Source organism: Haliaeetus albicilla, chromosome W (genome assembly GCF_947461875.1).
Source record: "Haliaeetus albicilla chromosome W, bHalAlb1.1, whole genome shotgun sequence".
Taxonomy (NCBI): Eukaryota; Metazoa; Chordata; class Aves; order Accipitriformes; family Accipitridae; genus Haliaeetus; species Haliaeetus albicilla.
The window spans coordinates 23,883,164-23,898,484 of NC_091515.1; the positions used below are offsets into that span (position 1 = coordinate 23,883,164).

At 40.3% G+C, this 15,321-nt stretch overlaps 1 protein-coding gene across 8 annotated transcripts in view; it reads right to left on the reverse strand.

Annotated features, from left to right (window-relative positions):
* Positions 1-15,321, reverse strand: part of LOC138683435 (polyadenylate-binding protein-interacting protein 1-like) — a 75,870-nt gene that overhangs the window by 18,642 nt on the left and 41,907 nt on the right. Inside the window, exons 1-3 of one of the 8 annotated variants that reach the window (XM_069775207.1) lie at positions 9,593-10,202; positions 8,178-8,359; positions 1,521-1,709 (exon numbers count right to left, since the gene is read on the reverse strand). In XM_069775207.1, coding sequence (XP_069631308.1) covers positions 1,521-1,709; positions 8,178-8,359; positions 9,593-9,824 — 603 coding nt within the window. In that variant the 5' untranslated portion in view covers positions 9,825-10,202. Of the gene's footprint in view, positions 1-1,520; positions 1,710-8,177; positions 8,360-9,592; positions 10,203-15,321 lie in introns of those variants that run through there. The other 7 variants (XM_069775204.1, XM_069775206.1, XM_069775208.1 and 4 more) reach the window with 7 other exon arrangements.

Sequence of the window (15,321 nt, forward strand, 5' to 3'; positions counted from 1 at the left end):
ACATCACTGAAGCAGATGCTTATAAACACACTTCAGCAATTTTAATTGAAGTTTTGTGATAAACCAGGACAAGGAAACAAATACTTGAGCAGAAGCTCAAGACAGAAGAATTAATAAGCATAGTTGACTGACACTCAAACACTATCACATCCCTGACATACAACAAAGCTAAAATCATATGCTTTTGGATACTAGAACAGCATTTTGCACTGAGCTAAGTTTTATTTTTCACATAAAACTGTTATATTTCAGACTGATAACACTCAATGCTTCTCAGTTAAGGAAGGCACAGCCAACCTTAACATTGGACTTGTTTTAAATAGGGGGAGAGAAGAAGAGGCAACATTAAAAGACTTCCATTAAATGAGAGTCAATTTATTTAACATATATGAAGTTATAAATAGGATAAATTAATCTTTTTTTCTTCCAATGAAGTTATATGGAATATTTTCATCTTTTATTAATTATTCTCCATGTGTCCAAATAAAGGATGGGAAAATGCTGCTGCCAAACACAGCACAGGTAATCTTAACGTCTAACTAAACTGTTCTGAATTAAATGTGCATCAATTCTGTATTATAATAAGAAACTTAATACTCTACAGTTCTGTACAATGACCAACCATTCACACAGCTTCTACATACCCCAGATTATTTCACAGTAAAAAAATTCTGCAAGTATCTGCACTTAAAAGGTAAATAAAGATTACATTCTTCAAGGTAGAATTTGAAAGCAACTCAGGAAAGCGAGAGAGACCCAATGTAATAAATAGCAAGCACAAGTGTGACTTCATTCTCTGCAGCAAGCCCAGAAGACCGTAACAGCAGCTCATTTGCTTAGCAACACAGATTAAGCTGTTCTTTCCAATGGCTCCCCCAATTAGTACAGAGTTCAGTTCAAGGTCTCTGTCCTCATTTCCATGCCCATCAATGGGACTGGACCTAGTTACCAGCAGACTAGCTTTCCTTTTTTCCAATTATGCTGTTCTGAAATAGGTATAATTTCAAATGAATAACAAAGCCTGTCAGTAAAAGAGCATTTTCCAAAGGGTGACATGTACAGTAGGTATAAATTTATTTTTTTTTAAAATACCAAAGAATGAAAAATATCCAAGTATTATGAAGAATTTTTTTGTAGGATAGAATAAAAATGTACAACTGACATTGCTTAAGAGTTTCTTCAGTCTCTACTATATAAATCCAGCAATTCAAATATAACTCCTTAAATTAACTGCTGTAATTTCAGCTCTAGTATGTGACCCAGAAGATTCAAATACACAGCAAAGGAAACAGAGTAAGTAGGGGAAATTTATCAACTACCTAAGTATCCCACACTTGAGCTATCATTTCAGTTTATTGAGAAAAATCTTTCCCTATACGTTTCAGTCTAAAAAGAAAAATTCAAACCATTAAAATACTATGTAGGTACAATGATATAACAAATACTACTAATATGCATATCTTGGACACTAGGTAACAGAGGCATAACATCCATGTTATAAGACAGAATACACAGGCTACCTGCTGATATATGAGTTCAACAAGTTCTTGCAAAGTTTCATCTGCAGTGACCCAGCCATTCAGTGTTTCAGCAAACTGCTCTATTTCAGTTTCAAAACAACCTGGTTGCTTGGTGAGGTGATTTAGGAAGTCTTGTACATATTCTGCCAAAGTCAGATAGCCATCATATCCATCTTCAAAGGAAGAATCCTATAGCAGTAAAAGAATATACCAGCTATTTAAAAGGAACCTAAAATAAAGTTGTTACACTTACTACCTCCAGAAGTAACCATATAGCCCTTAGTCTTGAGTAACTCCTGACACTCTGCATACTTGATAGTGATCTTTATTACATGGTTCACTTAAACATTTTTAAGGAGCATAGACCTCAATGCATCAGAAAGCTCCAGTACTCCTATCACCTCAAGAACTAGGTAACATGTTTTTATAGAGATTAGGGTCTCCCAGCAAAACACGTCAAAAGCGTCATGGTTTAAGCCCAGCCAGCAACTAGGCACCACGCAGCCACTCGCTCACTCCCCCCCACCCAGTGGGATGGGGGAGAGAATCGGGGGGAAAAAAAAGGTAAAACTCGTGGGTTGAGATAAGAACAATTTAATAACTAAAGTAAAATAAAATGTAATACTAACAATAATAATAATAAAATATAATAATAATGGTAATGAAAAGGAATATAATAAAATTAAAAGAAAAAAATAAACCCCAAGAAAAAACCCAAGTGATGCACAATGCAATTGTTCACCACCTGCTGACTGATGCCTGAGCAGCCATCTGCCTCTCCCAGCCAACTCCCCCCCAGTTTATATACTGAGCATGATGTTCTATGGTATGGAATACCCCTTTGGCTAGTTTGGGTCAGCTGTCCTGGCTACGTTCCCTCCCAGCTTTCTTGTACACCTGCTTGCTGGCAGAGCATGGGAAACTGAAAAATCCTTAACTTAGGATAAGCACTACTTAGCAACAACTGAAAACATCAGTGTGTTATCAACATTCTTCTCACACTAAATCCAAAACACACTGTACCAGCTACTAAGAAGAAAATTCACTCTATCCCAGCCAAAACAAGGACAAAAAGACAGATTAAAAAAGAAATCAGTTTGCCAAGTTGAGTGTAAGATTAACTAACAAACTAACAAGTATACCTGTTAAGAATAAAACTACCAAACTGAGGCTCAACATCCTTTCCTGATGTGCAGACTGTGCTGCAGATACATGAACTGTAAAAGGAAAAATAATTGAAAATTGGAAACAAAATATTTTGAGCTTACATAGAGTGCAAAAGTGCTCCAAAATATACAGGAGAGGGAGAAATTACAGAAATACAATACAGTGTAGTGTTCCCATGTATAAAATACAGCCAGGAAAACTGATCTTTTAAAATCAGCAAATTTGCATCTCTTGGCAATGGATGAAAGACTACAAGGCATGAAATGAAACTATTCAAATGGTATTGTATTAATTTGCAGTTACTAAAGTTAAAAAACAGACAGTAAAACACACCTGGTCCCTAAAGAAAGGAGGAGCTAGAACAATACCACTTTATCAATGTTTATGCACCTGCTGATGGAACAGAAGGCTGCTAATTTTGTCCATTCAAAAATGAATGTACATAACAGTCTCTAAAGTCAATGCTGGATGATTACAATGCTAGTATGAGAGAAATAGCATAGGAAGCAACATACTTTGTGATGTAACTAGTATTAACACAGTACAAATAATTCACTTTGTCACACTATACAAAAGATTGTGAAAAGTATCACATATGAGATCTCAGAAGTGCAAGCAGGAGCCTGAAGAGGGATTGCTAAAGAACTGACTTATAATTAGTGATTCAAGAAATAAGGGTAACATACAGGATATCAGAATTCTCAACTGATCTACTATTTAACATGAAAAAGATTTAAAATATATCTACTGTAATGAAAAATTGAGCTAAAAATGATAAACCAATTTTTCTTTACTTAGTGCACATAAATACATCGATAAGGTTTATAATTATATTCTCCCTCTCCCCACCATCCCTCCCTTAATGAGGGGATATCCTTTACTTTATCTTCAAAATGCCTCAGTCTCTCTTGTACTGTGAAGCAACATGGATCTGTGAAAGATAAAAAGCCCTGGATACAAACTGTGGAGACAGACAGATACGCATTGCTGAAAATCAAGTACTGACATTAATTTCACAACCTGTGAAGAATGTGTGTGGGGAAAATGCAGGTTTTCCAAAATTCTTCAAAGACCCACGTTGTAAGGGTATACAACTTAAGCTAATAAGGGACTGTCGTGGTTTCAGCCCAGCCGGTAACGAAGGACCACGCAGCCGCTCGCTCACTCCTCCCGCCCCCCTCCGGTGGGATAGGGAGGAGACGGAGGAGAGAAAAGAAAAAAAAAAACCTGGAACCTCGAGGGTTGAGATAAAGGCAGTTTACTGGGACAACACAAAAAAAGTTACAACAACAACAACGGTACTAATGAAAGAGTATACAAAAAAAGAGTGATGCACAGTGCAACTGCTCACCACCAGGAACCCGACGCTCCGAAAGCCGAGAGCTGCCCCCGGCCCGCTCCCCATTTATATACTGAGCATGATGGCACATGGTATGGAATAGCTCCTTGGCTAGTTCAGGTCAGCTGCCCCGGCTATGCCCCCCACCTCCCAGGTTCCTGTAAAAATTAACTCTATCCCAGCTGAACCCAGGACAGGGACACATCAATATAACAGAAGAAAAACTAGAAAGATTTCATATGATGTTTAATTAAGTAGAATATTTGCCCAGTAAATAATACTGAAGACAAAGTTACTTAATGTGGCCTACCAGAAATAGGAAAAAAAAATACGAGTTTAAGGAAATGGTGGCAAATTGTTACTACTCATAAGGATAAAGCCTTCAACAACCTGATCCAAGTTGGTTTTGCTTTGAGTTGGGGATTGGACCAGAGGAACTTCAGAGGTCCTTTCCAACCTAAATTATTCTACGATTCTAACGGTTTGGAGCTTATGAAGCCAAAGAATAAAAGCTAACAGGCCTCTGTGTAACTTGCTAAATATTCTATTTCTCTAAAGGAAATCAACTTTTACTAGGCAATTTCAAATAGCCCAGTATAGCCCAGTAAAAGCTCTGTACAATAAAGTTAAACTATTTTGTTCCACAGAACTATGACGTTATTGTGCAACAACTGCAGCTTAGTCACATACAGCTGAACTAGCATCTCTTCAAACAACCTGTCTGAAAACTCTCCAGCCAGGTTGCAATGGATGCAATTGCTGTAGCTAGTAAGAGAAGCTGCTCTTTCTGACAGCCATCAGGTTGTTATGGGTTCCTCATTTAGCAGAGAGGAACCTTCCTCTCATCCTCAACTAATAAAAATTCAATCTTGGAGGAAAGTGTCCTTGTTCTGGAAGGGGCTCCAATCCCATTTGGTATATTGGTGTCCCTGTATTCATACTCTTCTTCCCATTTTGTAATTAAAAGGCTAAACACAGAAACTAAACTCAGCACCACATTCATCTACCTATACCAAATAGGCAACTCCAAAGGTGGTCTAGGTTTTAGTAACTATGCCAGGGAACAGAACAAATGGGAGATAAATTAATAATTCAAACATTATTATATGTTGTATATTGCTAAGTTAGTAACACTCAATACTTTAAAAACTAATTAGATTTAGTCCAGTAACTTCTACACATAAACCACTCATGTTTCTCATTGGCAGATTTTAAGATTTAACAGAGAAGACAGCACCACATACTGTATCAACTAAGGGAAAGTAAAGCAAATCCCTCTTGGTTATTTTTAAACAATAGTTGGCTAACAGGAGGCTATAAGTTTACACATTCATTACAAATTTATGATTCAAAGCCATGAAAGTCAACTAGACATTTTCCATTCATTTCAATGTTTTCTCAGTCAGGCCAACACTGTCTAATCCTTCTCCTTTATGTTTGATAGCTATAGGACTGGATCCTGGATTATTCACAACAAAACACAATAGTCACTAACTTAAAGGTAATAGATTTGCTTCTCTTCTACTAAGAGTCACTTCATGAGTTTAAAGACATAACAATGCAAAGGCTAAGTAGGTACTAAAATCCCTCTGATTTACATAAAGATAAAAACCAGAAAGTCTATAGAAAAGATCCATGATCCAAGTCTGCTCTCAGGGTCTGTTTCAGTACGTGTGCTAATTACCACTTTCCTATACCCAAGAAGTATTCACAACATTTCCACTTAGGAACTTAGTCACCAATAATTTATCATTGATTTGATTTCTTCAGATTTCCTAGGAACAAGCTTTTTTTTTTTTCCCTTCAGATTATACGTACTCAACAATAAAGTTATTGCAAAATTAAGCACAAAGATTATTGCATGTACAATATCACCCATTCATGTTGTATGAGGTTAAGTGGCACCTTCATGCTTGGCTAAAAGTATAAAACCCACCACTGAGGCTGGTTAGCCTCCTTTTTTAAATTAGGTGAGGGGGGGGGGGGGGGAAGGGGGGGGCAGGGGGATGATTCCACCTAAGATAATACAAATCTCACTCCTAAAACTATGAAGTGAGAACATTATGCCCTTCTGATGGAGTGACAGCCATATTATCCTCATATACCCATGCCAGAGAACAAGTCTGACATTTCCTACAGGCAATCCAAACCTAAATCTAGTCACCAATTCTGCTGCAGACATCCACAACTTCCTATGGGATGGACAGCTATATGCAAACAGAGAATCCCATGGAGGTCTTTCCTCCCCAAAGTCCTGGTAAAGTTTTTCTGAAAATTCTAGTATGCCTTGGATGCTGTACCCCTTAAAGTATCTTCACAGGTAACTGATAGTTTTGAGTATCAGAACTAACTGGAGATTAACTAATCTAATAATCAAGTGTTATACGGACACACATAGTAATTACAGTAATGTGTTGATTCCTTGTTTGACTGTACATTATTTCTAAAACAAGAAATGCTTAATAAATAGCAAAACCAATGTGAGTTTTCAGATCTAAAAATTCCAGGGAACAGTAGAATTAATACTTTTTAGCTTTCATTTATAAGTCAGAAAAACAGAAATTTCTCAAAACTTTGTTTTGATTCAAATTTTAAAACTCATGGTGAAAATCTGTGTAAAGTGTGCTAAATTCCTTATTTTTATTGCAGGTGGACCCAGTTTATGAAATTAATTCAGTCATTAAAGTAAAAAAACAAACAAAAAACCAAAACCAAACCCCAAACTTTGTAATAATGAAGGACTAAAAAGTCTGAAACATCACTATTCTATGCCTAGTATACTCTGATTAGATTAGGGTCCCTGCAACATACTTTCAAATAAATCTTCTAGGTTTTACTAGCATTTTAAGAGTTATTTTCATTAATAGATGAGTCACTTAAATTCATAACATATTCCTACAACATAGCAACCAGGAACTCCCACATGCTTCTGTGGTTTTGCAAAACAGCTGAAAAGCAACATTGCTGGCCTCAAAACTTTGTAATTATACATATGCACATATATGCCATTCCAAATGGCATTTTTTCTTTATTTATAGAAAACATGTGATGTACTGGGTCAAAGTAGGTTTTTTTTTCCCCCTAGATTATCCATTCACTGAAGCACGTTCATATTGGCATTTGTCAACAGTTGGATAATACAAGCCCACAGCCAATATACAAGACAGTTATTTTATTCAGTAAGATGGCAAAACTGGTAACATCCAGATAACATCAATTCTACTGGTAAGGAAAAAACTTCAAAACACTAAACCACTATGTTTAACATTCAAATCAAGTATTTTTCTGCAAATTACTCAAAATGTATTTGTTTCAGTATAATTGTTTATTATCATTTGATTGGATTTGTAAAAATAATAGTTCCCACCTATTTATATATAGTACCAGAGTTTGTCTGCTTGCATAACAAAAGGATATTCCAAGAATTCACATAGATCTTCCCTGGAGTAGAATTACCATAGCAATAATATGGAAGACAAGGGGGGTAGAAAATAAGCACCACCAACTTTTATGTGATGAATCTACAATATTGATCTGAGATTACCCTTAGTCTGGCTGCAAATATATTTCATATTACATACGTGGGTAGGTTAACTGCTAGGAATGAGCCCAACCCTACTTTTTTGCCCTTTGGTGATACAATATCACTGAAAGAATTAAAAGACACACGATGGTACATAAAGTTAGGCAGTCATGGCCAATCATACCCATGGCACAGTAAATTTAGGAAAATAAGCCTGAGCTTAGAAAAGCTAAAGTTCAAGCTTTCTCCCACACTTGCTTCAAAAGCCTGTGAAATCTGAATAAAAGTGCAGCTAAGCTTTTACTTAAAATGCAGTGCAGATGTAACTACAAAAGAGGCAGTCACCAAAAAGACAGCTTACTCTGATGCTGGGTGTAATCAACAAGGAATGTTATCTGCAGCAAGCTTTAGCAAAATATCCCACACTAAAGGCTCTCAGCACAGCATAACATTCACTCATTATCACTTAACATTCCGACTGTGTCTCTGGAGGTTATCATCCAAATTTTTGGAATCTCTTTGGCAAATGCAGCATTTGAGTTATCTGATACACAAGATCTCAGGAAAACATTGTTAATTTGAATATAAGTAAATTGGCATATACTAAGAAGAGAAGATAAACACTTACTGTGAAGTTCTGATTGAAGTTCTGGTTGTATCCTGATGGATAAAACTCAGGTGCTTTAACAGACAACTTTGACTTTACCACAGGAGCCACAGCCACCTGAGATTCAGCCATCTCCGGTCCAGAATCAGGAACTGAAACTTTATCTTGTGATCCAGATGGAATTCTTGCCTGTTGCAGGTGTTCTGAAAAGTTTGTTAAGAGTTTTTCTTAGAAATCACTAAATTAGTATGTATTCACACAGAGTACACACAGGACACATCACTTTTTGGACTTTAAATATACTTTTACTTATACTATAAATATATTTTCAAGTATACTTCAAATATATTGTTTTTTTCTTAAATATGGATAAAGTTTTCACTTTAGCAAACTCTAGATGCCTTTCTACATGACAGAAAGTGAACACAATGTTCATGTGAAAGCGACAAAAAAAAAAAGGGGGGGGGGGGGAAGAGCCCTCTCCCCCCATGAAAACATGTTTTCTAAAAGAGCTAACCTGAGAAACTAGTAAATCTTATGATATACTTGCTGGTTTTGTGGGGTTTTCATAGATTTCAGATGCAAAGGCAAGACTTTGAAGGTCAATAAATGGAAGACATCACTAATTTTTAACATAATCCTGAAAGACACTTAACTATCATTGTTCTCGTACACCATTTGCAAAAAAATCCAATGAAGGTGTTTTTTAAACCACATTTTCCAAATCTATCTTTATAGATTAGCTCCTAAATTTATTGAAAACAGAATCTGATATCTACCTGAAAAAGCTAACCAACAAACAACACTTTATGTTACTGTTGGATTGGGTTTATTTTTTGGCAAACCTTTAGACCAGAGTTAAAGAGTTCTTCAATAAGGGGAAGACCGAGACCATCTGCGGTCAGATTAACAAATAGATAAAACACACATATACGGATGTATGGGCACAGAAAGGGAGGGACGGAAAGAGAGGTGTTGCAAGCAGGCTGCAACACAACATCACACCTTTACTTGAGCACAGGTCCATAGCCCAGAAACATGACCGCTCATCTAAGGAAAAGTGCAGTTGCCAGCACCCCTACGCGACTCATCTCTATGCGGTGCCAAGAGGAGCCAGGCAGGCTCCCAGGATGCGAGAGCGCTGGCCCTCAAGGCCACGGTGACCTCTCAGCCCCTAGGTGCGGGAGATGGGAGAAAGGACGCATCCCCGTGACCAGGCCGAAGGGAGGTGGGAAGGGAAACCCCAGGGCTCCACTCTCAGTGGGACAGAGAAGGGGGGGGGGGGGGGGTGTTGGATCAGCAAGCGAAGCAGGAGCAGGGCGGTGCGCACAAGAGAGAGGGGAGCGGGGCGGGCTTTAGGGGGCCGCTCCCCGACACCTTCGCCATCGGGGGCTTCTGGAAAGGCGGGGAGGGGGCCGCTGCATGGCGGCTAGTACCTGCGTTTCCGGTGCCCAGCGGCGCCGTCTTCGGAGGCCGTAACGGTTCCTGCTGCGGGAAGAGGCCGCCTGTTTTCTGCTGCTGCTCAGCCGAGCCTAAGCTGTAGGAACCACTGCCCCCGAAGCAGGCCTCACCACTACTCTCCGATAAGTCCGCACCACTGAGGGGAGCAGCGCCTCCTCGACCCTGGCCCCGGCCAGCACCTGGAGCTCGGTCGAAACTATCCGACATGCTCGGGCCGGGGTGACTCAGGCGCTCATGGGAAGGAGCCAGCGCCTGAGTCCCGCTTCGCCGCGGCCCGAGCCCTTCACTTTCAGTTTCAACCCCACACGCACCGCCACGATGGTCGCGACCTAGAGCGGTTCACAGCGCCACCTCGCGGCCTCGCACCGCCCGTCGCCATAGCAACATCGGCGCCGCCGGGGCCTAGCACTGCCCGCCGCCGGGAGTGGGAGGAGTGCGGCCCGCCAGGCGGCCGCGGCTCCGCCGTCCCGAGGGGTGCCCGGGCCGCCGCCCCTCGCGCCGTTACCTCCCGCAGGTGTGGACCAGGCGGGGTATCCGCGAGAGCTACCACCGTCGAGGAGGCCAGTTCGGCTGCCACGAGTTAAAGGTTCTCGCCCGGATTTCGGGCCGCGTTGCAAACCCCACGTGTTCAGAACTGATGAGTCAGCGTCCCGTTCCCCTTCCCCGGATCGATTTCCAACAACAAAGAAGCGCGGGGTTTATTTGTGTCAGCAGCCGATTCTGGGGTCTCGGGATATATTTGAGTCACACCTTTGATACCAAAAAGCCGGTTGAAGAAACTCTCTAAGACTCATTTTGGAGTTTTAGAAAGCAGGCATTCTTTACTGCAGCACTGGATGCACAGGGGATAATTCCACCTAGTGTGCATGCCACAGCTTTAGCACAAACAGGTTATATAGAATAACTAATTGCATATTAATCAGATTAGTATACATATACATAAAAATTATTGTAACTGATTATCATAGTACTGCCTACATCCGATCATACGCAATGAAGAATTCGTTTGAGACGAAGGGCTGCTTTTACGACCACTGACCCATTTGAGATTCTGTTGGCTGTCCTTGAAGTCTTTATTCTTGTCCTCGTTCTTTGATCTTGAAGCTTAATGCAGCTTCAATCCCATGTGGTCAGTTTCAACATTGTTCTCCTCTAGCGTACAGGAACATCTAGTCATAAGAGCAAAGAACTGCAAAACTTGTGAGGAACTACCTCTACTAGTTAATTGCTTGGCTATACTTTTGTCTATTGTTTCAATCATAGTGTTAGTATAAGATTTCTAATAATTATTTACCAAATCTCACTTTTACAGTCACCTAGCAGCAAACCAGTTTCCACAGCTGGTACAAAATATTAAAACCATCAAAATATTTAGACATACCATACAGAATGTATGGAAATATGTTATCAATTCCCCCCTTTCTGTTTGAGGCTACTAATTCTTTTAGTAGTCTCACTTGAACATAGATCGTGTCACAGCTCGTTTAAGACAGCTAAAAGCAACACAGATTATAACAATGATGATAACTACTTCTCTTGCTTTGTTGGTGCAACAAGGGAAAGCCTCAGGCCACCCAGTAAAGGTATCAACTAGAACTAGGATATGTCAATATCCTTCTTTTCGAGGCAATTCTGTAAAATCAATTTGCCAATATTCTCCTGGAGAATTTCCTTGCTTAGTAATTCCAAAAATGATTTTATTATCAGTTTTGGGATTATTACATATACGAATTTCACATCTACTTGTAATTGTTCTAATAATTTTTGTCATATCTCTATTCAAAATACACTTTTGTAAATGTTTAACAAGGTTTTCTGTTCCTCAATGTACTTTGTTATGTTCAGCCCGGGCAATTTCTCTCATTATTGCGGGTGAGACTATTATTTGACCTGTCGATGTTACAGCCCATCCTGTTTCATTTTTGTTAGCCTTCAATTAATAATTAATTCTTCATCTTTTTTATTATAATTTGGAGCATCTTTAGGCAAATTTACACTTTTCTCTGGAACTAGTGCTAGGATGCCTTTTTCTGCAGCCTCTTTAGCAGCTCTATCAGTCAATCGGTTACCTGTTTCAGGAACAGTCCTACCTGACTGATGTGCTTTACAGTGCATTATCGCGACTGCTGTTGGCTTTTGAATAGCTTCTTACAATTTCAGTATTTGTTCTGCATGCTGAATGGTGGTTCCTTGTGCAGATAACAGTCCTCTTTCTTTCCATATTGCTCCATGTGCATGTACTACTCCAAAAGCATACTTTGAGTCTGTCCAAATGTTGACTCGCTTTCCTTGACTTAGTTCCAGTGCTCGAGTAAGAGCTATCAATTCAGCCTTTTGGGCAGATACATTCGAAGGCAAAGCTTGTGATTCAATTACCTTCTCAGTAGTGGTTACCACATATCCTGATAGACGTTTTCCTTCACGGATGAAACTGCTTCCATCAGTATATAGTTCCCAATCTGTTTCTTCCAGTGGCACATCTCGGAGATCCGGTCGGCTGTAGTAGACTTCTTCAATTGTCTGCAGGCAGTCATGTTCCAGTTCTCCTTCAACTTGATCAGTTGTTAAAAACACAGCAAGGTTAACGATGGTAGTAGTTTTTAAGTAAATATCATCTTGCTCCAGCCACACCACTTGGTATTTCAGCATTCTACTAGGGGATAACTAATGCCCCCTTTCTGTTTGAGCACAGTAATTACCACATGGGGAACGTACACTGTAATTCTCTGTCCTAGGGTGAACTTGTGAGCTTCTTGGATCAATAGCACAGTTGCAGCGATGGCTCTCAAACAACCAGGCCATCCCAGACTCACATTGTCTAATTGTTTTGAGAAGTAGGCCACAGCTCACTGACTTGGTCTCAGATATTGGACCAGGACACCCAGAGCTATACCTTTTCTTTCATGAGTAAAGACTTCAAATGTCTTTGTGAGATCTGGCAGGCCTAGGGCTGGCACCCCCATTAAAGCCTGTTTTAGTTCTTTGAAAGTAGCTTTCCCGGCATCAGTCCAATCTATAAATCCATTGTTTGAGGTTTTGAACTGCTCATATAAAGGTCGGACCAGCAGGCCATAATTTGCAATCCACAGGCGACACCACCCAACCATTCCCAGAAAGGCTCGCAATTCTTTTAGAGTCTTAGGCTCAGGGAGATGACAAATTGCCTCTTTTCTCTCAGTTCCTAATTGTCTCCGTCCTTTAGGATTTCAAAACTCAAATAAGTTACTTCTTTCTGTGTTATTTGGGCTTTTTCTTTTGACACTCGATATCCACTGATTCCCAAAAAGTTCAAAAGGCTAATAGTTAACTTTGTGCATTGTTCTTCTGTCTTAGCTGCAATTAATAAATCATCCACATATTGCAACAAGATTCCTTGATTATTTTCTTTCTTCCAAATCCCTAATTCTCATGCCAATTGATTTCAAAAAAATGGTAGGGCTGTTCTTAAAGCCTTGAGGCAAGACTGTCCATGTATATTGTGGTTTTCTCCCAGTCTCAGGATTTTCCGGACTCAATCCTGGCTTTAAATCAATTCTCACAGGCTCTGCTCTTTTGGATTTACCAGGATTTAATCTTTTGGATTCCCCAGCTCAGATGATTGGAATTACAGCATTATTTACTTTGACTGGTATGATCCTCTGCTTTTGGTGACCGTCCTGTAACAACAAAGCCACTGCTTCGATATGTTTAGTTTCTGGAATTAGAATTTTAATCTCACCATTTTTAAATTTAATTTCTGCTTCCAATTTCTCAAGTAGGTCTCTCCCTAACAGGGGTTTAGGAGAATTTGGCAAATACAGAAACTGATGAGTGACCCATTGCTTTCCTAATTTCATTGTCAAAGGTTTAAAGAAGGGTCTAGTCTCTCGTTCACCTGTCGCACCAACAACACTAATTTCTTCAGAACTTAATTCCCCCTTTAAGGTGTTTAAAACTGAAAAGGTGGCTCCAGTGTCAACTAAAAATTCAATTTTCTGTTCTCCCAGGTTAGCTGTAACCAGAGGTTCTGCTGGGACACTCCCCTCCGGTCCCCGTCAGATACTTTCACTCAACTTTCCCAAGAAAGGGGGAACTTGCTGAGATTGTGCAGTCAAGATTGGGATGACTTGTGACCTTGTAGATCTCAGGGGACACTCCCCTTTCCAGTGTCCTTCTTTTTTACAGTATGCACACTGATTCGGTCCCAGGGGCTGGTTTAATCCCACTGGTGACCCCAATCCAGTTCCTGTCCCTCATCCCATTCTTCGACCCCATCCCCTTCCTCGAGGAATAACTCCTCTGCCTCGTCCCATACCAGCTCCTACTTCCAGAGCAGCTACTAACCTTGTATTCATTTTACTCTGTAATTCATCTCTATTTCTATATGCCACCCAAGCAACTTCTAATAATTTTCCCCAATCTCGAGAATCTGCTCCTTGTAATTTTTGTAATTTCCTTCTCATATCATCAGAAGATTGTCCTATAAACAAAGGAGCCAATTGAGCTTTTCCTTCTTCAGACTCAGTATATTTCCTAGCAGCATCTTTTAATCTGCTTAGAAATTCAGTGGGAGACTCTTTTCTATCTTGTTTAATTTCATATAATTTAGACATGTTAATTGCCTTAGGCATAGCATTTCTGATTCTGAATAGAACCCATTTTTTATATTGATCTAGCAATCTTCTCTGAGCCAAATTATTAGGATCCCATCTGGGATCTGTAGATGGAAAATTTTGTTCTACCATTCCCTGTAATACTCCAGAAGCTACTTGTGCTTCTACCTGGGTTCTAGCAGCCCTCCAGATCATGCGGCAGAGGATCCACAGGGGACATCACACACAGACCAATGTGATCAAGTGAAGCCCATTTACTACAACTTTCAGCACAGTTATATACCCTATGTGCTTATGCATGCACCTTATACAATGCTCTGATTGGTACAATATCCCGTTTCACGCGGCGCTATCTTATCCTTTATTGGCTGCTCAAGCTTCTTCACGAGGCATCTTGCGGTTGCTTATCTCGTTCTTCGGCATCCAGGAGTTGTTTGTGAGGCTCTTCTTATCTTCCTTTTCCCAGCGTACAAGGACACAGCGTCCTTGTCCGCTTCAGCACTTTGTATGCTTATGCTTCGTTCCCAGCTAAAGGCTGGATTGCTCACATGTCCTTGCCCAGCCAAGAAATCCTCAACAGGATCACATCTCTTTCTGCACTATTGTCCTGGGTTCAGCTGGGATAGAGTTAATTTTTACAGGAACCTGGGAGGTGGGGGGCATAGCCGGGGCAGCTGACCTGAACTAGCCAAGGAGCTATTCCATACCATGTGCCATCATGCTCAGTATATAACTGGGGAGTGGGCTGGGGGGAGTTCTCTCGACTTTCGGTGGGGGAAGTGGCAGAGCGTCGGGTTCCTGGTGGTGAGCAGTTGCACTGTGCATCACTCCTTTTGTATATTCTTTCATTAGTACCGTTGTTGTTGTTGTAACTTCTTTTTTTTTGTGTTGTCCCAGTAAACTGCCCTTGTATCAACCCTCGAGGTTCCGGTTTGTTTTTTTTTCCTTTTCTCTCCTCCGTCTCCTCCCTATCTCACCGGAGGGGGGCGGGAGGAGTGAGCGAGCGGTTCCGTGGTCCTTTGTTACCGGCTGGGCTGAAACCACGACAACTATCAAAAAGTATATCCATTATTAGTTGTATATCTTTCCAGTCAGGGTCCTGAGTCTGAATC